The following is a 23,932-nucleotide window of genomic DNA, read 5'->3' on the forward strand; positions in this document are numbered from 1 at the left end:
TGTCATGGCGGGAGAAATCCATTTGATGAAACTTTTTTTTTCAATACACATAAAATGTAGCAAATTTTGTCAAAATGTATAATGAAATACTGTAAATGCAGTAAAAATATTCCATTTTGAAAAAAATAATCACTTCTTGGGTTTGTTTACATGACTGACCAGTCAGAACGTACAGACGCTACCTTATTCCCAGGTATACACTTACCTTATTCCCGTACTTTTTTGAATTGGTGGTCTCTGACCAATAATGCTCGCTTAGTTTAAAGGTTGTTTACTTCCGCCTTCCACATCCGAATGATGCCATACTCTCAGTGCATGTCGCCCTGACGTGCTGGTACACCTTTGACGTATTTTCTGGCAAACAAGTGTTCCTTCAGTGCGAACGTTAGCGATAAAAATCAAATCATGACAGATGAAAAAATGACCGCGCCGGTAATGCGTAACTACGGTAATTAAAACGTTCTACACGTATCAGCAAAATTTTTACATAAACTATATGACGAAACAAGAGAAAGATAACGATTTACAGTGGTAAATTTCACATTGCTCTAAACACAATATGCGGCTTTTGATAGCAAAAGTCTACGTAATTTTTGAACATCCCTGGTACATATTTGCTCGAAACTTATAACAGATATGTGCTCAAAACTTACAACAGATATATGTTTGCTCGAACTTTACAACAGATATATACTTGCTCGAAACATACAACAGACACATATTTGCTCGAAATTCCCCACAGATACACATTTGCTCGAAACTTAAAACACATATATTTGCTCGGAACTTACAACAGATAAATATTTGCTCGAAACTCACAACAGATACATATTTGCTCGAAACTTACAACAGATACTTGCTCAAAACTCACAACAGATGCATACTTGTTACAATCTCACAACAGATAACCAAGACAGACAGAAAAATAACATGTCACATATACTATATGGCTTGAAAAGAATGTTTTTTCTTGTATTCATTATACATCAATTTTTTTAAACGTTTGGTGTCCACTCGAGGAAACGAAATTTGTTTTTCTGCTTTAACAGACAAGCGCTTCTGCATAATATATAATCGAATTTGAAAGAAAATTGAGGCATGGAAAACTTTTAGAAAATAGATGCTGGTATATCTTCAGGACGTTGAGCCTTTATCCTAGCTGGACCTCTACCGGTTCAGTTGCCTCTATGATCAATGGCTGCTACATATTGCTCGTGTACAGTAAATAATTTGTTAAAACAACAAGTCAGCATGTATATTCAGAGGCAGAAATAGTAAGCATTTGATGATCAATTATAATAATGTTTAACTTCAAAGACAGGAACGCTGTAATTGGCAAGACGTTTATAGATGGCCTCGAAGCAAGGAATTAGAAAACTTTAGCAGTGTTTCATCAGAGCTGAGTACCACAAACGTCAATAAGAAACACCACTAGAAAGGACAACGATCCAGTGTGTAAAGCCATGTTCTAGAAACCCAGCCTCCTCAAATCAATTCAAAATCTCTAGGTGTGTATGTATTGATGTACATAAAACAGACACAAAATTCTTAATCGAAGTAAAACGTATTTAGGCAACGAGTGGACGAAACAAACATGTAAAAGAACACAGTTTAGTACCGCTTTGAAACGGTAAGTAATTAAAACTTTACCGCCCTCTTAAACTCCACCAAAGTTACAAGACAGTGTAAATAAAAGTATATCTGTTGTAAGTTTCGAGCGAGTATATATTATATATGTATCTTTTGTGAATTTTGAGCGCATATATACTGGTATCTGCTGTGTAATACAATACCCAATGACTTGTTTGTTGTATTCTGAACTGTTTTGTGTTTTTTATCAAATTTAAAGCCCGAAAGTATCTCTTTGAAATGTTAATGTGCCTTTTTATATTATAAATATCTTTACTACTGGATATCGCCTGACAGCTCATATTGGAACAGTTCTATAAAATATATGCACAAATAATAGCGTATTATCTAACCTTCTTAAGAAATTGTACCCATGGTTCCGTAGAATCGTACCACATTTATGCTCCGTTTTGTTTCAGTTTAGAATCGTAAGGTCATAATATTTGTTGAGTACTGTTTTCATCAGTTATGTAACAGTGTGATACACTTTGAGACACTAAGTATACATATGGAATATTATTAGTCATGTACATCCGCCAGTCGGACCGTCAGGCATATCTCGGAAATCGTAAACTACACATCTGTACCTTCAAGTCAAAATCACACTTAGTCTAGCAGGTCAAATAACTTAATTTTGTCTTCTCCCTTTCCGCTTTCAAGAGTTTTCATAAAACCAGTATTGGTCTATCGACCTCATCAAGTCAATGTGCATGACACTGTTCATTAGGGTCAAGGTCAAGGTCAAGGTCACACTTGAGGTCGAAGTTCAAATTCCATATGATAGCAATGATGTTCTGGCCTATATATCACCAGCAACGATTGCTTTTCTTCGTGGTGAAACAAGAGCTGTCACAGGAGACAGCGCGTTGGGCTATTTTGAAGCTGGCATATCAGAGGAAGCTAGAGCTGTCACTGGAGCGTTTAATGACTCCAAAGAGGATGAAGACATTGGACAATAGTTTTAGCCTGTGTCAGATGTATTAAGTAACCACATAGAGAGCTAAAAATGGATAAGCATATTTCTAAAGAACTCAAGCCGTAGCAAAAGTAGCTCTTAATAATGTTTACAAATAATAGAATCTACTGATGTTTTTAATTTATCAATATAAACGCTCATTTTCAATGGATATTTCCAGACTCGACACCATTTTATCTTAATTGCATTTATGATCTTTCTTATCAAATTCAACAATTGTTAGTTTTCAAGAAAGCAACACATCCATGTTGACAATAACACTTTGAAAAGAAAGCTAAAAAAAATATATTTTTGGTCAAATAATGTTACTTAGATGTCTTCAAATTCTAAAAAAGTCCACATCACTATTCAATATCATGGCGACTTCAGGATCGTTCAGGTCGAGAAGGACACAAGTGCGCATTTGAATTAAACATTCAAATTTATATCTAACTCAATAGAGAAGAGACCGGCGAAGATTTGGATTTTGAACCTTTAAATTATCCTCTTTCGGGAATAAATGTGACATTAACATTCATTTTCCATGACATATATTGTCATTTTGTATACGATACTGCGTTTGTCTTTCATAGACACTGCGTATCTTTCTCCCCGTCTGCACCAGTAATGCACACAATATGCCAGGTTCTGATAATATCAATATCCGCCTAGGATTAATTTCTTCTTGTAATAGATCTTGTTGCAGAATCCATCAAATTTAATCAGAAATATATTATCAACCAGTCAATCATATTTAATTTTGTTGGCAATTTCAGTACCGATTTGTTATTTGTAAATGCAATATCGAGAGTTTAAGATCCCTCTGAAAGCTTAAGCGCATATCCTGCTTTAAGTGCGAAAGATGCATCCTCTATCTGACTATGATAAAGTCTAAGCTTTGCATTATTTAGTGTTTAGTGTGTACACAAAGCAAGCTCCTTTTATCAGCAGTAAATTTTGAACGTTCGATGAACTTCGCAAATCGTGCCTGTGATCTGCGCTAACCATATTAGTCGTCGTAATTGATGCATGCTTTATTTCCAGTAATATCAATTCAAACTCAAGTAAGAACGAAAAGATAAGGAGTGAAATTGAGTTTGTACTACTTTTATTACCAGGAAGATAACATTCTACTTGGCTGTACTAAGTTCTTGTTTGTTCCTTTCCTTTTTACTATTTGCTTTTTGTTAGGTGTACAGTCACAACAACTCTCTGTAGGGCATATGGCTGACGGTGTTTGCTGTGCTCTGTACTTCCATGATATGTACCCTCTGCGAACTTTTGTCTGATGTTCTGGCTCCTGCTAAAAATCGGAAAATACCACGTCGCTGGACATAATGACGACGTTTATTATGCAAAGCGAAAAGGTGCCACAGCTAAGGCTTTTTTTTTTTTCTTTTTTTTTTGTTTGTTTGTTTTTGTTGTTCTTCTTTGCAGCAAACCTGTCCAGTTTGCGGTTGCTTTTAATTTTTCTGTCTAATGGAAACCAGACAGCTTAAATCTCTTGTTTATTGTTCGTTCTTACTTGTCGTGCAAACGAGATTACTTTAATATACCTTGTGGCTACATAATAGTTCATCTGTTGCGGTTTTTCTTTTCATATCTCGTGGCCATGAAATAACATTTAAAAAATCCTGCAAATTTACCTACAGGGAAAAGGAAATAGCCGTTTAGGCTTTTTTGTACAAAAATGTATCGCTTATTATTACGATTTACATATTCATTATACGAGATATCAACCCTGGTTGAGTTACTCTTTCCTAAATTATAAACTATCTGAATTCAGGTTTTCCTCAGTGTTACAGCAATAACACTGCGTCCAATCATCACTTTGAAAACCCGGATCAGTAACGCATGATCTCGGATCAAATGGAGTGGTTTTGGCCAGTTTGGGTAAGAAAATTGTATATTCTGTTATTTAGAAATTACTGCCAAGGACGGTATACAATGAAAGATGTGCTCCGAACATTATGGAATACTCGTTGCTATTCGTTTTCTAGCACTTTTCTCAATTACTTTGGAAAACCATGCGGAAATAGCAGGTAAACAATGCCGTGACTCAGAAAAAGCGTTATTTCCAGTACATGCAATACTACCAATTCCGTGATATCACTGATACATTCATGTAACATGTTTTTGTCATAAATGATGAATTAATTTTCTTGGAAGATTGGCCGCGGTGAATAATGCCCTGTAATTAGTGTAACGTTTCGCGCAGTAAAAAACAATAAGCAATATCAAAATTTGATTAAAATAGTTTCCAGTCTAAACTAATCTGGGGAAATCTACAGTAGCTTTTCAATTTGATATTTGTGAACAAGCTGTAATATTTATAATATATCGGGGAAAATGCTCCGACTGTCTGGAGATGTTCAAGAAGATATTAAACATATTTTCTTGCAAAATGCAATAAACGTATCAGAATATTACTAGGGTGGTCTTCGTGGATAAAGTTTCACAATTTTGAATTATTAATGGAAGTTAATTAATTTCAACTGGATGGTATAAGATATTAAGAGCAGGTGCAGTCAGAACTTAATCTACTAGTATTAAGAATTAAACAAGAGGTCTTAGACTGTCTGAACTGGCTAGTATCCTAAGTAAAGAAAATGTTAAGTTTATGTGGGATGTGATAAAAAAAAAAGTCTGTGCAAATTTGATCAAAGGCGAACGGAAATAGAGGAGCTGCAACTACAATACAGAGTTCAATACAAGTGAGGCTTAACAAAGACTTTCTGACATACTAAAACATTACCTAAAAGTTTCAAAGTATGTTTTTTTCAAAAACTATATACATGGCCTTGTTTCATTTACCTGACCTAGTTCTTGAACCCAGACACCCAGTTTCCAAACTGACCTAGATTTGATATAGACAAACATCCTGACAAGATTTCAAGTATAGCAGATAGCAAGTCAAAGCCGTTTGTCCTAACAGCTGATCGCATGTATTGACATGCTGCCGATAAGTGTAGCCAAAATTGGAGCTCTTTGTTGTGATTTAAGGCAGATAGCAAACTGTGGTCTCTGGTATGCTTACAAGGATTTTCTAGGAAGTGACCATGACACCTAATTCTTTATCCAGTATTGTCAGTTGTTGATTTCGAACTGCTGTGGTTTTGAGAATCCTTCTTTGGGGTGTAGAACTCTCTCATGTAAGGAAGCCATCCGGCTTGCTTAGGGAAGGCTGGAAGTGAAATGCCTGTAGGGGCATCTGGGAGCTGGAAAGTGTGCCAGTGAGACGTGAGACAAAATTGCTAGCTTCAAACTGTACCTATATTACACAAAGACAATTATTTATACAAGGTTCCAGGTATAAAATGTGACCTCTAAAGACTTAATAAACGTTCCAGCCAGTTGACTTTAATGCTTTTAATCATGTTAATGTGATAACTGAAAACATATCAAAACAAAACAAGTCTTGCTTTGTTGGAGATTTTTTCAAAGTTTCCTTTTGAAACTTTATGTACAAACATAAACCACAGGGGTCAGTGTCTCAACATACAGATATACATGTATCTGAAACAAATCTTCTTCTCTTAATGTGCAGTTTGTATATATCAAGAGGTTTTTCAGTAATTATTTTGTAGAACCTAAATGAAGTCAAGCAGCAAACAAATGTGTGTTCAAAAGAGTTCAATACCAAGACATTTTTGGTTATCTGGTGAACATTGGACGACATCTAAAATATAACCTTGATCCACCTGTACTTCTGGCTCTCCCACCCACTTGACCCACTGTTCAGGTGAGATGCGAGTTAAGGCTCTTGGTTCCGATAAACAAGACTCATCACCTCACTATCTGTGCTATTTGGACAGATAAATGAGACAGTCAAAATAAAGTTTAATGTCTGAATTTAGTATTTATTCATATTCTGACAAATAATATTATGTGACGCAATTACATTTGAAGATACAAGTTATGCAATAACACAATATTATTCTGTCTTAAGGTTCATGTTAAGTGTTTCGTTTCCACCATATGTATGCTTTTTACATCAATGTACTTCAAAATGAATACATAACATTGTTGAGAAATAGTCTGAAGAGGCTTTCTACAACAGTAAAATATACTTGATTGGAGCAAACAAAACCTTTCATATGAACCTTAATTACATAATAATTATAATTATGAGGAAAACTTATCTAAAGACTAGCAATATCACACAAGTTTCTAGAAAACAGAAAACAGAAATCCTCAGTAACAGAACAGCTCTAAGGGAAGATCTTATAAACATGAGCGTGAATCAAAAAGTGTCTACATACCAATGATTAATACTCTTCAGATTTTCTAAATGTAAATAAATGAGAACAATGTTTAGTTCCATCTGGCTTGTTTACAAGATTATTCACTCAGAATTTCCTCTGTAAGTTTCCTGAGCCACGCCATGAGAAAACCAACATAGTGCGTTTGCGACCAGCATGGATCCAGATCAGCCTGCGCACCACGCAGTTTGGCCAGAATCCATGCTGTTCGCTAACAGTTTCACTAATAGCAATTGGCTCTGAAAGCGAACAGCATGGATCCTGACCAGACTGCGCGGATGCGCAGGCTGGTCTGGATCCATGCTGGTCGCAAAGCCACTATGTTGGTTTTCTCATGGCACGGCTCATATAAATTAGCACCAGGAGCATAATATAAAATAGAACAATTTAGGTTGTCAGCAATGCTCACAGTCATATTCTGAATATGGTTTAACTTAACAGTTGAAACATAATGCAATTTACTGCAAATTAGCCAGAAGCATTTCATCCTGTATAGACAATTCTAAGTGGGTAAGACATGCTTTGTACTTGAAAATATTTTTTAAATTAATTTTACACAGTCAAGTAATTCACTCTAGAAGTTATGTCGGTCAATAGCTATACATAGCTAATGTTGTCTGTATATGTAACACAGACTTTAAATAAAATTTGTATCTTGTATCTTGTAAACACTGTTCTGTGTACACACTGGATACAGTTTGCTGATCTAGAGTTTGTATTACGTGACAAATACTTGTTTACAACTCCAAGATGATGTAGATTTTTTTATTTTTCAGTAATAATGTCCTGAGGTCTCTTTATCTAGAATTTCCATTACAATTCCAGACCGCAGCTGACAGCTTCAACACTAATGGAACTGTTATAACCTCAGTATATCAATTATTGATCCAGGTTTATTTGGATTCTCTGCTGCATGCTAGAAGCAAAACAGTTTCAATGGTAGTTCTAAGATGATAATTTTCTTTAATTATGCTGTTTTAATTATGCTTCTTTATCCAGAGGTTCTGTTAGACGTCAGACATTGATTAACAACTTCAAGAAGGTGGGAATTCTCCAGAGCAGCGGCAACCCTTTCCTTGTCAGCCAATTGTTTGTTAACTGAAAAGTATATAATGATCCCAATATAAAGCTGAATTTGAATAAAATGGAAGAACTCTTGCCACAGTGCTACACTGGATATGGCTTAGTAAACTGCCTTTATACCAAACTCTAAACACTCTACACTTTCAAAGCCTATTACAATTAGGGAAACTGTTAGCGAACAGCATGGATCCTGACCAGACTGCGCAGGCTGGTCTGGATCCATGCTGGTTGCAAGCGCAGTATGTTGGTTTTTTCATGGTGCAGCTCAAATTTCAAATGACCTGCAACTGCAGTTAACTACTAATTAATGACAACTCCATGAATGAAACAGAGATAAAGAACAACCCATTTAATATACTAATATGCATCTTCTAAAGCTGATAAGGTGATATAACCCCTGGATTAAAAGTGAGACAGCACAATCAGAAGAGCTACGATGTAACTGGACAGGCTAAAAGCCCAATATTACAAGTTGTCTATCACCTGTTAGTGTGTACAGTGTGTGGTTATGGATAGTGTGTACAGTGTGTGTTTATAGATAGTGTGTACAGTGTGCGGTTATGGATAGTGTATACATTTTGTGGTAATGGATAGTGTGTACAGTTTGTGGTAATGGATAATGTGTACAGTTTGTTGTAATGTATAGTGTGTATAGTGTGTGGTTATGGATAGTGTGTACAGTCTGTGGTTATGGATAGTGTGTATAGTCTATGGTAATGGGAAGTGTGTACAGTTTGTGGTAATGGAGAGTGTGTACAGTTTGTGGTAATGGATAGTTTGGTTCCGGATAGTGTGTACAGTCTGTTGACAGTTGTTATGGATAGTGTGTACAGTTTGTGGTAATTGATAATGTGTACAGTTTGTTGTAATGGGTAGTATGTACAGTGTGTGTTTATAGATAGTGTGTACAGTGTGCAGTTATGTATAGTGTGTACAGTGTGTGTTTATAGATAGTGTGTACAGTCTGTGGTTATGGATAGTGTGTACAGTTTGTGGTTATGGATAGTGTGTAAAGTTTGTGGTAATGGATAGTGTGTACAGTTTGTGGTTATGGATAGTGTGTACAGTTTGTGGTATGGAGAGTGTGTACAGTTTGTGGTAATGGATAATGTGTACAGTTTGTGGTAATGGACAGTGTGTACAGTTTGTGGTAATGGATACTATGTACAGTTTGTGGTTATGGATAGTGTGTACAGTCTGTGGTTATGGAAAATGTGTACAGTGTGTGATTATGGATAGTGTGTATTATGGCGTACCATTTGGGTTGAAAGTTTCCAGGTACCACAGGTAGTAATAAAATTATACCTGCTAGTGTAAATTTATAACTGCGGGTATAAAGAGCAGAACAGTGTACAGTTTTTATTCCTTTGACAACAATTAGAAGATTACTCTTGAATTTTTAGAACTCTGTTCTGGGTAGTGAAAGGAATATGAAATATTGCCCTAGTTTTCTAACAATTATGATCACATACCTGCCTCCTCTGAAGCATGGGTTCCTGGACTTATTTTCACATCAACCTGGATAAAGATACATGTTCATTTGTACATGTTCAAAATCTGACAATTATTCTTAAAATTAAGAATGTCAGTTACTTTGCTGAATTAGTTAATAGTATGAAATCAAGACAAGAGGGTCATGATGACCCTGGATCGCTCACCAGAGTAATATGAGCTACATGTTTCAAATGTCAAACTGATGATTTTTAGAATTTTTTTGGAAGATTTTCTGATGTACAATCAAGTAACCCCTGGGGCAGGGCCAAGTTTACCCTGGGGGTCATGAATGGAACAAAGTTTGTAGAAGTCTACTAGGCAATGTAACATATCAAATATCTAAGATCTAGGCCTTCTGGCTTATTTTTAGCAAATTTATGAAGATTTCTCTATATACAATCAAGTAACCCCTGGGGCTGAGTAAATTTGACCCTGGGGGTCCAGATTTGAATTTTTTTTTGTAGAAGTCTACTAGGCAATGCTACACGTCAAATATCTAAGATCTAGGCCTTCTGGTTTATTTTTAGAAAACTTTTGAAGATTTTACTATGTAAAATCAAGTGACCCCATGGGGCGGGGGTCATGATTTGAAAAAATTTTGTAGAAGTCTACTAGGCAATGCTACACGTCAAATATCTAAGATCTAGGCCTTTTGGTTTATTTTTAGAAATTTTTTGAAGACTTTCCTATGTAAAATCAAGTGACCCCTGCGACGGGGTCAATTTTGACCCCGGGGGTCATGATTTGAACAGATTTTGTAGAGGTCCACTAGGCAATGCTACACGTGAAATATCTAAGCTGTAGGCCTTCTGGTTTATTTTTAGAAATTTTTTGAAGATTTTCCTATGTAAAATCAAGTGACCACTGGGGGTCATGATTTGAACAAATTTTGTAGAGGTCCATTAGGCAGTGCTACATGTCAAATATCTAAGCTGTAGGCCTTCTGGTTTATTTTTAGATATTTGAAGATTTTTCTATGTACAATCAAGTAATCCCATTGGGCGGGGTCAATTTGATCCAGGAGGTCATGATTTAAACAAATTTTGTAGAAGTCTACTAGGCAATGCTACAAGTTAAATATCTAAGATCTAGGCCTTCTGGTTTATTTTTAGAAAATTTTTGAAGATTTTAATTCCTATGTAAAATCAAGTGACCTCTGGGGCGAGGTCAATTTTGACCTGGGGGTCATGATTTGAACAAATTTTGTAGAGGTCCACTAGGCAATGCTACACGTGAAATATCTAAGCTCTAGGCCTTCTGTTTATTTTTAGAAAATTTTTGAAGATTTTCCTATGTAAAATCAAGTGACCCCTGGGGCGGGGTCATGATTTGAACAACTTTAGTAGAGGTCCTCTAGGCAATGCTACATGTCAAATATCTAAGCTCTAGGGCTTCTGGTTTTTGAGAAGAAGATTTTTTAAGATTTTCCAATGTAAAATCAAGTGACCCCTGGGGCGGGGTCAATTTTGACCCCGGGGTCATGATTTGAACAAATTTGGTAGAGGTCCACTAGGCAATGCTTCACACCAAATATCTAAGCTCTAGGGCTTCTAGTTTTTGAGAAGAAGATTTTTTAAGTTTTTCCTTTCGGTTGCCATGGCAACCAGAGTTCTGCATGGAATTCAATTCTTTGAAATTTTTTTAAAGAAGACCATCTAAGGAACATCCCTGTGAAGTTTCATCAAAATTGGCCTGTTGGTTTAGGAGGAGATGTTGTTTAAAGGAAAGTGTGGACGGACGGATGCCGGACGGTGAGCGATCACAATAGCTCACCCTGAGCACTTTGTGCTCTGGTGAGCTAAAAAGCAGTGGTCTAGTGATTAAGATGACTGCCACTCATCCCAGAGGTCTTCGGTCCAAGCCCAAATGGGGTCATACCACACCTTCCCATAAGATACCAAGGCTGACTTTTCGAGAAATTGGATTCCAGAGTGATTCAATTATAAAGCTTAAACTTTTCATCATAACCAAGCTTAAATAAACAAGTACAAAAATGTATAAACAAAAATGAAAAATTACTGATAAGTTGTTGACCAGTGTTTTTACAGTAACTCTGCTGAAAATGGCACAGAGAACAAACAATAATATTTTTTTGTATAAGCATGCAAAAGAATAATAACTCATTGTCAGACATGTAGAGTAGCGTGGTAAAGCACCCATGGGTATTCACAGACATGTTTCCTTAGGAAATTAAGCTTCGTGAGGTCACAGACAACATAAGGAGGGTACAAACAATTCCACAGTGTTTACAACTCCAATCAGAACAGGGTTTCTGCTACATAAAACGGAACATTTTTATGTAAATTTCTTTGAAAAGGATGAAATGCTTTTTCTATCATAAAAAATCACTTACTTTAAATCTTGGAGGAAGGGCTCTTAGAAGTTTTACTCGTATGGACAAACCAATCAATGTGGCCATACTACAGTGAGGTATTGTAGGGGTAAATAAAATTTCTACTGTACTGTCAGAATCATTCACCTGAAATGAAAATATAACATATATAGTATTACATATATTAAGACATAATTCTTTGAAGATTATTCCATGGATTATATCATAGTCCAATACATACATATATCTAGCAGCCCACCTGATTAGCTTAGTTGAGCCTAGACTGTCGGCTAAGTGTTGACAAGTTGGATACCTGAACAAGGCAATTTTCTCTGTGATGATAAGATGGAAAACAGGAGGGCCATGATGGCCCTCTATAGTCACCTGACTCCAACAGGTAAATGCATTCAATAAATTTGGTAGAGGACCTCTACACAATGCTGCATACTAAATATCTAAGCTCTAGGCCTTGAGGTTTTACACAAGAATATATTTAAGGTTTTTCCTGTGTAAGTCTTTGTAAAACAAGTGAACTCCAAGGCATGCCAGTTTTGACGTCAGGGGCATAATCTAACAAACTTGGTAGAGGACCACCACACAATTCTACAGGCAAAATATGTAAGATTCTGTGCCATGCAGTTTTGAAGAAGGAGATTTTAAAACATTTTCCTTTCGGTTGCCATATGATAAAATGGACAGATTGGAATTCTTCGAATGACATTGGTAGAGGATCATACAATAAACATCCTTGCCAAGTTTCATCAACTTTTATCTATGACTTCAGAGGAGATGTTGTTTAAAGAAGTGTTGACAGATGGAAGGTGTATGATCACAAAAGCACACCCAGAGCACTTCATGCTCAGGTGACGTTAAAAGTGTAGGGAATTTTGTTGGGAATATGGTAAACATATACATGTACACTGTACCTGGTAATAAGGTAAGCTTTAGTCCATTCTGAGTGGTCAGTAAATTAAATGTAAACAAACCCAAACAAGAGCTGTCTCCATAGCATGACACATGCCCCCGATGGCACTTTGAATGAATAGTTATGGCCTAAGTTAGAGTTTAGGACCTTTGACCTACGGAGCTGGGTCTTGCACGCGACACGTCGTCTTACTGTGCCACACATTCGTGCGTAGTTATTATAAAATCCATGCATGAATGACAAAGATATGGACCGGACACACCCATCAATGCACTTTCATGAAAAATGACTTTTAACGTCTAAGTGTGACCTTGACCTTTGAGCTACGGACCTGGGTCTTGTGCGCGACACGTCGTCTTACTTTGGTACACATTCACGCCAAGTTATTTGAAAATCCATCCATCGATGACAAAGATATGGACCGGACACGCCCATCAATGCACTATCCTTTAACGTCTGTGTGACCTTGACCTTTCAGCTACGGACCTGGGTCTTGCGCGTGACACGTCGCCTTACTGTGGTACACATTCATGCCAAGTTATTTGAAAATCCATCCATCGATGACAAAGATATGGACTGGACACGAAAACTGCGGACTGACAGACTGACAGACGGTTCAAAAACTATATGCCTCCCTTCGGGAGCATAAAAAGTCTCTCTTTTTTCAAAATTCAACCTTTTTACTGCATTCACAGTATTTCATTATACATTTTGACTATACTTGCTACATTTCATGTGACCTTGACTATTTGACCTTGAATATGTGCATGATATACAGAACCACAAATGTGCTAGACAGGTAAAGTGCTCCAAATTGCATGAAAAAAAAATAGGAGTAAATTTACTTTTCAGAAAGTGAAGTGATTTCTGTTGCCACTACCGCTATCAAAAGAAACTTGTTTTAACAATCTGCTGTATTTTGGAGGTTTTATGGAATTGAAATTGGTACAAAAAATCTAATAATAATGTGTTTTGGGGTTTATAAAACCAATTATACAATACTTACATGTACATTATCACAGTCAACTACATTCAACTCCTCTAGGGTGAGAGGATGTTCTGGGTCATTTATACATCTGATAAGATCTGTAAAACAATAGATTTATCTTGAAAAATTGTACCATATAATTATTATGTCCTTGCACACTGATACAAGAGAGCCATAGTGGCCCTAAGTCACTCACCTGACCTTGACTGTTAAACCTTGAATATAGGTATGACACAATGAATCATGAACAGTAACCATTGTGTTTTGTATAAATTATTGGCCCCTAAAAGGGGGCCCAAATGTAAATATTTGAACTGTTCAACAGATTTGGAAGAGGATCTTATAATGGTGTACAGACTAAGTTTCATGATGATCCATTTAGCTATTCATAAAAAGAAGTTGTTACCGGTTTATCTATTTGTAGCTCTGGCGACCCCTGCAAGGGGCCAAGCTGTGAAGCATCCTCATCTGAATAAAATTGGGACAGTATCTTATAATAATGGCATCGAGACCAAGCTTAATGAAGGTCATGAAATGAAGCCATGCAAATGTATTTCAATTTTTAGCTTTATGGGCCCCTTCAAGGGGCTGAGTGTCCACTTTTGAACGGATCTGAGAGAAGATCTTATAATGATGCTACAGCCCAAGCTTGATGAAGATCTGTGAAGCAGGTCATGAAAAATAGTCATTTAAATGTATATTAGTGTTTTGCAATGTAAAAATCAACTTAAACCTTTTATCACTGGAAAATCTGACCGTTGTATTCTTACATCTTTGTACTGGTACCGATGATAAACCAGAACAGAAAATGAGGTTTTTTACCTGTAACTTTTTTACTTCTGCAAAATGTAATCAATGGTTGGTATCAAATTAAAGCTTAACATTTCTTGAAAAATTTACATAATTCAAATTTATATTTAGTAAGCAAACTCACACGAAGTAAGGCCCTGAAAGGGGTTTGTTAAATGGGGACTGTATGAAAGTTGACTGATGATAAATTCGACCACTCTGTCATTTACAAAATTTTCTTTGTTTTATTATATTGAAACTTTCCCCAAAAAGATACAACAGTCATTTCTGATCAAGTAATAAAAAGTGACCCAATGTCAGGCCTTCATGTTTCCACAGTGAGCATGCGCAAAAAACACCCTCTTACCCAGTATTTTTGGATAAACATTTTTTAAACAAATAAATGTAAGGAATTTATTTATACAGAATATTTACCAATTTTGTTTGTGTTTGCACCAGTTGGTGTTGTAATTGGAAACTATTTGATGGTGTGTTCAATTTTATAAAAAAAAATGCTTGAAGTCGAATATTTCCAAGGTGGTCGACTTTATCATCTGTGCGGGTTTATCATCAGTACCAGTACATGTATAGTGTAATGACTTAAACAGATCTTTGATATTATTTTCGGCAATGACAATCTTTATTTATCTGAATAAAACTAATACGAACTATAGTCAAACTTCTGTTAGCACAGAAAAAATACCACTTTATAACCAATATTCAATATTTTATTAATGTATGCATTACGAAAACCATCCTGGATAAATTTTCCAAATGCATAGATAGGATCGATATGTTTAAAGTTTCCTAAGTGTATACCACAAATGGAATCTGCAGACAGACTTGCTTCAGAACGATTATAGAGAAGACTTTGCATTCATTTTCTACTTAAAGACCTGCTCCAGTCCTACCATTTAACCTTAAATTGTCACTGAAAAAGCATGAAAATCCTGACTATGAACAGTGACGCCTGTCAAAATAGAGTCTATTTTATAAAAAATTCTATATAAAATACCTGTGGTTTTGCTTGCTAAAGTGTGGCACGTGGCCATTAACTGTTACCTATTGTAATCATGGGTTGCATACACATAACAGAATTTGAATAGCCGCAGAGCAGGGCTTTAAGTGTCTCAATAAATAACGCCAATTTTTTGATATCATAATTTTGTGTTAGAAAAACAACCTTGATACCTATAGCCACAAAAGAAAGCTTCATGTAAAATATAATACCAGTCTAATTCTTTCAGAAGACCTGGCTTTTACAACAAGAGCTGTCAGTGGACAGCGCACTCGACTATTCTCAGTGCTTGATAGTATAATATAAGCAATGAGTAAAACTTTAACATTACAATAAGCATATTCTAAGTCGAAAAGGGGCCATAATTCACTCAAAATGCTTGATAGAGTTGCCTCCTCCTTTTTACAGACTGGGGTCATGATGGTAAACAAGTATGCAAAATATGAAAGCAATATCTCAATGGACTTTGAAAATATTTGGGGTGGTATGCAAACTTTAACATTTATTCTAAGTTGAAAAGGGGCCATAATTCAGCCAAAATGCTTGAAAAAGTTGCCTCCTCCTTTTTACAGACTGAGGTCATGATGGTAAATAAGTATGCAAAATATGAAAGCAATATCTCAATGGACTTTGAAAATATTTGGGGTGGTACACAAACTTTAACATTTGTGTGACGCTCACGCTAACGCCGACGCCGGGGCGAGTAGGATAGCTCCCCTATTCTTTGAATAGTCGAGCTAAAAACCGGAGTGCCAAGCAATTGGTAACAGTGTAATAGTCAACACTTATCTACGTAGCCCATTCTGTGCTTTTGGTTTAGGTGAAATGATATAAATGATATGTTCAACATGAAGAACCAAAGTTCCAAAGTTCAAACCTTACCAAAAACCTCCCGGTCATCTATTTCATCCTGTACATCATCATCTTCATCTTCTGGCCTCCACTCCCGCTCTCGCGTCTTCTCATACACAACAGGATTAGCATTAATCAAGGAGGAACTCATTCTTGCCTTATCTCATCACATTGAATAAACAGTGTAATATGTTTGTCTCTGAAAAGATTAACAAGTGATAAAGAGAAACTTTCAAAACTATTCTATGTCAGACACTTTTTGAGTTAAACAAGGAGCTGCATTTTCAAAACAAAATCATGCCTCTGGGTATATATGGATGACCAAAGAAGCTGTTTTTTGAGGATTTAACTTCAAAGGTGAAGATCATATGAAGTTCAGACTCACCTACATAATGTCAGTTTGCAGGTCTTCTCACAATGTTGATAAGTGTGAATATGAACTAAATCTTGTCATTAATGTAGCTTGTAGGACCAAAAATATCATTTATTAGAGTTTTAAGTTTGAAGGTGAAGTTCATATGAGTGTCGAGGTCATTTATATATAGGTCAGTTTGCAGGTCTTGCCAGAAGGATTGTTGAGTGTGAGTATGATCTAAACCTGCAGGTCATTAATGTTGGCTGTAGGCGAAACAGTCAAATCTAGTTCGTACCCACAGACGTACAGACAGTTCAGTCACTATATGCCCAGGGGCATAAAAACTCACAGGATTTTACTTTGTTCATCTATGACTCTGATGCAAAGTTTGAACTATCTCCTTAATTAGCAGAATCATACAAGTTTCATCAATGTAAATATGTTATGTATACCCAGTTTTTGAATTATGAATGATCTACTTAATCTATATCAGATAATGAATGGTAATAAGTAGTTAGTTTTATTCCATGTTTTGTGTATCAAGGGAAGTGATTATTTCCAGACAACAGTCTAGTTCTCTTACAGGGTTAGCTCCCATTCACTTGTTTCTTCGTAATGTGCTCAAGTTAGCTGAACATTTAAAGGTATGCTAGACCCAAATATCAGATTTGAAAATAAAAACAATTACTAGATCTATAAGATAGTTTGTTTAAACATAAAATTAGCAAATATAATTATGTATTTTAACAGTACTATAATGCACTAAGTTTTTAAAAGAAAGTACACACTTAATACATGTAGTGAATCAATGTATAAACTAGAGCGTCTTTTGAGAAAAGCGCAGGTCTCCCGCAACTGCCTAATCATTTAAATAGAAAGTCAGTTCAAGTTTGGTGAAGATGAAATGAGAAAAGTTTGACTTAGAGTGCGGACAAGAGTAACAAGAGCTGTCCGTAAGACAGCGCGCTCGACTTTTCTCAGTGCTTGACTCTTGAATTAGAGCTTTGCCAGTAAAAAAGTTTAAAAGGGACATAACTCTGTCAAAATTATAATCAGGGTTATGGGAATTGTGTCTCCTGGTGTAGACTTTGATAGTAAATAACTATTTAGAGTTTCAAGTCAAAAGCTTTAATAGTAACAGAAATATTTGACTTAAATTAACAAAAAATTCTAAGTTAAAAAGGGGCATAATTTTGTCAAAATTCAAAGCAGAGTTATGGGGATTGTGTCTCCTGGTGTAGACTTTGATTGTAAACAACTATTTTGAGTTTCAAATAAAAAGCTTTAATAGTAACAGAGATATTTGACTTTATCAAATTTAAAAAAAAAAAAATCTAAGTTAAAAAGTGGCATAATTCTGTCAAAATTCAAATCAGAGTCATGGGGATTGTTTCTCCTCGTGTAGACTTTGATGGTAAATTAGTATTTTAAGTTTCAAGTCAATAGCTTTGATAGTAACAGAGATATTTGACTTTATCAAAAACTTTAACCAAAATTTCTAAGTTAAAAAGGGGCATAATTCTGTCAAAATTCAAAATAGAGTTATGGGGATTGTTTCTCCTGGTGTAGACTTTGATAGTAAATAGCTACTTAAAGTTTCAAGTCAATAGCTATGATAGTAACAGAGATATTTGACTTTATCAAAAACTTTAACCAACGGCGACGGCGATGCTGACGCCGGGGCGAATGCAATAGCTCTACTTTTTCTTCAAAAAGTCAAGCTAAAAAGGCTGATTTTCGGTAATTCAAGTACCATAATTCCGAAGTGCCTGGGCAGATTTGGCTAGTTATTGAACTTGGCCGAGGACTTACTGGCAAACACATTTTGTTAAAGGTAAAGGTAAATTCTATTTACCGTTGCTTTGTGAAAAAATTACCATAAGCTCTGTAGAGCTTTTGAGCAACCCTGTTTTAAGAACAGTTAAAACCAATTATACCTACCTCCAGCAATTTGCTGGTACCCATTTACAGCTGGGTCAACTGAGACAATCATGATAAAGTGCCTTGCCCACGGACACATCGCAATGGAAGTAGCCAGGATTCGAACCAGGTGCCTTCACCTCCGTGAAGCCCTCTCAACTACTGCGTCCATAGCCCTCTCGGCCACTGCGTCCATGTTTGTTCAAGTTTGGTAAAGATCGGATGAGAAATGTTCAACTTAAAGAGTGCGGACAAGTTTTGAGACAGACAGAGACACACACACACACAGACAGGAGTAAATCTATATGTCTCCAACACCACTGTGTGGATACTGGATCCAGTAACTAAAGCCTAGCTTAACCAGTAGGGATTTCCTAGGCATCCAGTAATCAATGTGAGAAATACAAACCGAAATAAAGCTCATGGAGTAACATGTTTTAAAATACCCAATTCAGTTTAGACAACATACCGTAGAATATATGCAAGTCAAAGAAAATTAATGGTGTGATACCAAGTCCACTCTGCAAGCTTACCTGTACCTCTAGTTTATGTCAGTAAAAAGCTATAAATTAAATGTTGGTCAAAATTTATGCATAGCTTGTAAGTGTAATGTAATTTGCAAATTTCTTGACTTTTACATATATGACACTGAAATGAAACTTGTCTTTACTGAAAGTTTTTTGAGAAATAAAGGTAACTACATGCCCACGGGCAACATGTCAAGCCCGCCCTTTAACCGGTAACTGTGACCTTGACCTTTGAGATAGAGTCTGTCTCACTGAGTTTAGCTTTCAAGACAAATATAAACAAAAACAAAAATCCTCAACACATGTCAGTTATGGGCCGGACAAGATCTGACATGACCTTTGACCTCCAACTGTGACCTTGACCTTTGAGATAGGAACCTGAGGTTTGCACATGACACTCCACCTCACTGAGGTTAGCATTCATGCCAAATATAAACAAGATTCCTCCATGCATGCCAAAGTTATGGGCCGGGCAAGATCTGACATGACCTTAGACCTCCAACTGTGACCTTGACCTTTGAGACAGGAATCTGGGGTTTGTGCATGACACTCCATCATTCATGCAAAATATAAACAAGATTGTTTCATGCAAGTCAAAGTTATGGTCCGTACAAACAAATCCGGATGGACGGACGCACACATGCATACACGGACGGACGAACATACACCAAACAGCCATTTGGACTTGAGTACTGGTAACTATGTCTTCACTTACGCAGGCGGGCTCGGCATAAACTGCCGAAAACTAAATAAAATAGTTCCCCCTATAGGTTATATAGGAGTAATTTAGTCAAAAACGTGTTTCCGTGATGTAATAGAAAGAAGTCCCTGAGAAATAGAAATGCAATTGCACATTAACTGAGGGCCAAATGAGCATTTAATTTATTTCACTTGTACTTTACATAAAATAAGACACTTTTCATGTTTTTCCCATGTTTTCAACTTGTTAATTATTACTTGAAAACAGAAGTAGTTTGTTTATTTTGTGGGCTGACAATATGACATGTATGAGGGTACATGAATTCAACTTCTCTGCAAACAATTTAACACCCTTTTTCAGTCAGGGGTGTAACTGTTTTAAGTTATGTAACCTATTTCAGTTACTTTTTCAACATAATTCAAGCATTTTATAACCTGTATTAGTTATAAAATATAGTTAACTCAGGTAAGTTATTCAAAAAGTCTTTTTGCTGGAAAGATAAAAGTTCAAGGATTCAGGAAATAATTGCATTTAAGTCTCATTCAAAATGAGGAATTGGCACAGGAGGGCTTTGTAATATTTTATAATAACTGAAACAAGTTATGAAAGTACATGTACATGTACCGGTATAAGCAATAACTCAAATGGGTTATAAACTGCAAAACTTGAAACAGTTACACCCCTGACTGTTTTTCCTTTTTCTTCTCTTTTTTTGACAGAGGTGGGGGGTGGTACGGGGCGCAAATGAACATTATTAAAAAAAAATAATTCACTTGTGGAATGTTTTTTACATAAAATAAGACACTTTTCATGCTTATATTTACTTTACTTGAAAACAAAGGGGTGTTTATAAGGGTGGACTGCTTTCTGTAATGCGCAATGTAAGGGTACCTGAATTCAGTTGACTTGCATTTCATTGCATATTATTCATCACCCATTTTTCTTTATGTTTTCTTGAAGCAAATATAAGACAGTCTTACAGAAAGTAAGTCTACAGATGTCATAATGACGGAGAGAAAATCTAGAAACGGTATTAAAATGGATCTGAAGTAGCTGAATTTTATATGAAACAAGTAAATAATGATTTCTTTTAATAGCGAGCATAGCTCGTGAGCAATAGCGCATAGCTCACCTTACGGCCATGTGTAGGTGAATATAACGAAAGTGTGCCAAATGAGGCTAAGTGATGTAGCTGAAAAACCTCCATCGACAGGGGGCCGCCATTTTTTTCTACTTCTGTCGAAGTCGGGAAAAAAAATGTTTTGTTTTTTTAAATTTCATATTTGAGTTACAATCTCTATATTATTCATTTAGGTGTCTTTATTTTTAAAAAGTTATGTTATGGAAATAATTTCAATTTTGCTTTTGCTCACAGGAAATGCTTTGTTTGCAGTGAATACAGAACTTCATTTGATTCCTGAATATTATCCATCACTCAAAAATAATGCAAGAAAGATTTCCAGTTGATAGAAAAAATATTATTTTCTTTTAAAAGATCAAGCACTGGCCAGAAAATTGGAAAAAATGTCATTAATATAAAGCCTAAAGCCACATGAACGCGGCAAATAGGTAATGACGTCACCGTGACAACGGCTTTCCATAAATTTTGCAATGTAAGATATTCGCTGTTACAGGTATGATGACACTATTTTTCTTTCTTTTCAAGTGAATAGGTTCTCGCGAACTATTTTGAGCAGTGAATAGCTTCTTTGTTGTTTAAGCTATGCTCACTCAGAGGCTTTGCCTTTTTCATATTAGTTTTATTGGAATGTACACTAGAGGTATACAGACACTAAACAGGAAAAATTAATGGTGCAAAAAAAAAGGTAGTCGCATAATGTTGGATTCATATAGTCCTCACCGACCACATGTGTGTGAGTTTTTTGCCCTGTAGAGCTATTTTCCTAACTTTCTTTGCAATTTTTTTCCTGAAATCACATGACATGTACATGATGTAGGTAGCATTTTCATACTGGTACTGATGATAAACCCAGACAGAAAATGGGTTTTTTTACCTGTAACTTTTTTATTTCTGCAAATTGTTATCAATGGTTGGTAACTTGGTATCAAAATAAAGCTTAACATTTGCTGAAAACTTTACATAATTCAAATTTATATTTAGTAAGCAAACTCACATGAACTGAGGCCCTGAAAGGGGTATGTAAAATGGGGACTGTACAATGTTGACTGATGATAAATTCAACCACTTTATCATTTACAAAATTTTCCTCACAGTATTATATTGAAACTTTCCCAAAAATGCTGCAACAGTCATTCCGGATCAAATAATGAAATGTGACCCAATGTCAGGCTTTTATGTGTTGACAGTGAGCATGCGTAAAAAACACCCTCTTTCCCCAGTAATTTTGGATAAATATTTTGTTATACAGATAAATGTAAATAGAAAAAGTGGAAACTCCACAGGCCACCCAACACAACAAAAACGAAAATGTTTCAGGCTCGGCCCGATTGAGCCTGTTCATGGACGGTAGTGGAAATGCATGCTACCGTCCACGCCCTCTAGCCCCGGGTTGAGCAGGACTCAACATTTACACATTAAAAGTACAAAAAACAATTTAGAGACATCCGCAGATGTGTTCATACGGCTGTGCACATGGAACCTTCAATGCTACACTAGTGTGTAATTCCATGAAAAGCGGCGTATCATCGCCGCGTATGGTCCCCAGTTAAAATAATGGGTTGGCCCTAAACGAGAAAACAAATGAGCAGAACTAAACAAACTGGAATTTAGAAAGGGGATCTGAGGTTATGGAGACTGCATATCATTTATTTATACAGAATATTTACCAATTTTGTTTTTGTTTACACCAGATGGTGTTGTAAGTGCACGGTTGCTATTAGATGGTGTGTTCAATTATATAAATAACCGATTGCAATCAAATAATTCCAAGGTGGTTGACTTTGTCATCTGTCCGGGTTTATCATCAGTACCAGTAATGAAATAATAGCGAGCGCGTAGCTCGCCTTACGGCAATGTGTAAGCGAATATAACAAAGGTGTGCCGAATGGGGCAAAGTGATGTCATCTGGGCGCCGCCATTTTAGGTGCCGCCATTTTGTTCTACTTCCGTCAAAGTCAGGAAAATTGTTTGTTTTTTTTTAAATTCTATATTTGAGTTACAATATCTATGTTCATTAGGTGTCTTTATTTTTAAAAAAGTTATGTTATGGAAATAATTTCTTCTTCTTCTTCTTGTCGTTCGCAATTTCAATTTTGCTATTATTTTACAAATTAAGTGCGTGTCCCTAGAGGGCAGGTGCTCACAGGAAATGCTTTGTTGGCAGTGAATACAGAACTTCATTTGATTGCTGAATATTATCCATCACTCAAAAATAATTAATGCAAGAAAGATTTCCAGTTGGTAGTAAAAAATATGATTTTCTTTTAAAAGATCAAGCATTGGCCAGAAAATGGGATAAAATATCATAAATAAGCATAAAGCCATAAGAACGCCACAAACAGGTAATGACGTCACCGTGACACCGGCTTTCCATAAATTTTGCAACGTATGATATTCGCTGTTACAGGTATAATGACACTAAATTTTTGTTTCTTTTCAAGTGAATAGGTTCTCGGAATTATTTTAAGCAGTGAATAGTTTATTTGCCGTTTAAGTTACGCTCGTCAGAGGCTTTGCCTTTTTCATATTAACAATACAGAATGTAATGGAAATGTCAAGGAAATTTACTTAGATCATACAACACCACTACAATTTGGGGTTTCATATTCTCATAAAGAAGAACAGCTATTAATTAATTTAGTGTGTGGTAACCTAAATGAGCATAATGATTTAGTGGCGTTCAACCTAGAGTAGACAGCACCTCTGCATGAACCCAATTTTGCTGCTTATTTTGTCGACTTGAAGTTATTTTTGTTAATGTACAGGTTAAAATTGCTTCAAGTTTACGTATAATTTTAAAACAGATGGAACATGGTCTTCCCTTTGACAAAAAAAACTTACAAAAATCTTGAATCCGTTATAAATTTGTTACGCTTTACTCCATTTTGAAAAGTGAAAACTAAATTTTTTGGACCGAATTTATATAAGTGTATTTGAATGGGAATAATGAAAACTCTCATAT

At 35.9% G+C, this 23,932-nt stretch overlaps 2 protein-coding genes across 2 annotated transcripts in view; one reads left to right on the forward strand and one right to left on the reverse strand.

The window, feature by feature from the left end:
* Positions 1–6,430: 6,430 nt before the first annotated feature.
* On the reverse strand, positions 6,431–23,921 carry LOC123549663 (cytosolic iron-sulfur assembly component 2B-like). The gene is made up of 6 exons (XM_045337928.2): positions 23,812–23,921; positions 16,358–16,526; positions 13,687–13,766; positions 11,777–11,902; positions 9,402–9,447; positions 6,431–7,944 (listed from the first exon to the last, which is right to left on the reverse strand). The coding sequence occupies exons 2-6, from the start codon at positions 16,476–16,478 to the stop codon at positions 7,838–7,840; spliced, it is 480 nt and encodes a 159-aa protein (XP_045193863.2). The 5' UTR covers positions 16,479–16,526; positions 23,812–23,921; the 3' UTR covers positions 6,431–7,837.
* The window catches only part of LOC123549662 (uncharacterized), a 28,725-nt gene continuing 28,509 nt past the window's right edge, over positions 23,717–23,932 (forward strand). Inside the window, exon 1 of the mRNA XM_053545106.1 lies at positions 23,717–23,735. The gene's annotated coding sequence lies outside the window, so the exon portion shown is untranslated. The remainder of the gene's footprint in view (positions 23,736–23,932) is intronic.

Source organism: Mercenaria mercenaria, chromosome 6 (assembly GCF_021730395.1).
Source record: "Mercenaria mercenaria strain notata chromosome 6, MADL_Memer_1, whole genome shotgun sequence".
Taxonomy (NCBI): Eukaryota; Metazoa; Mollusca; class Bivalvia; order Venerida; family Veneridae; genus Mercenaria; species Mercenaria mercenaria.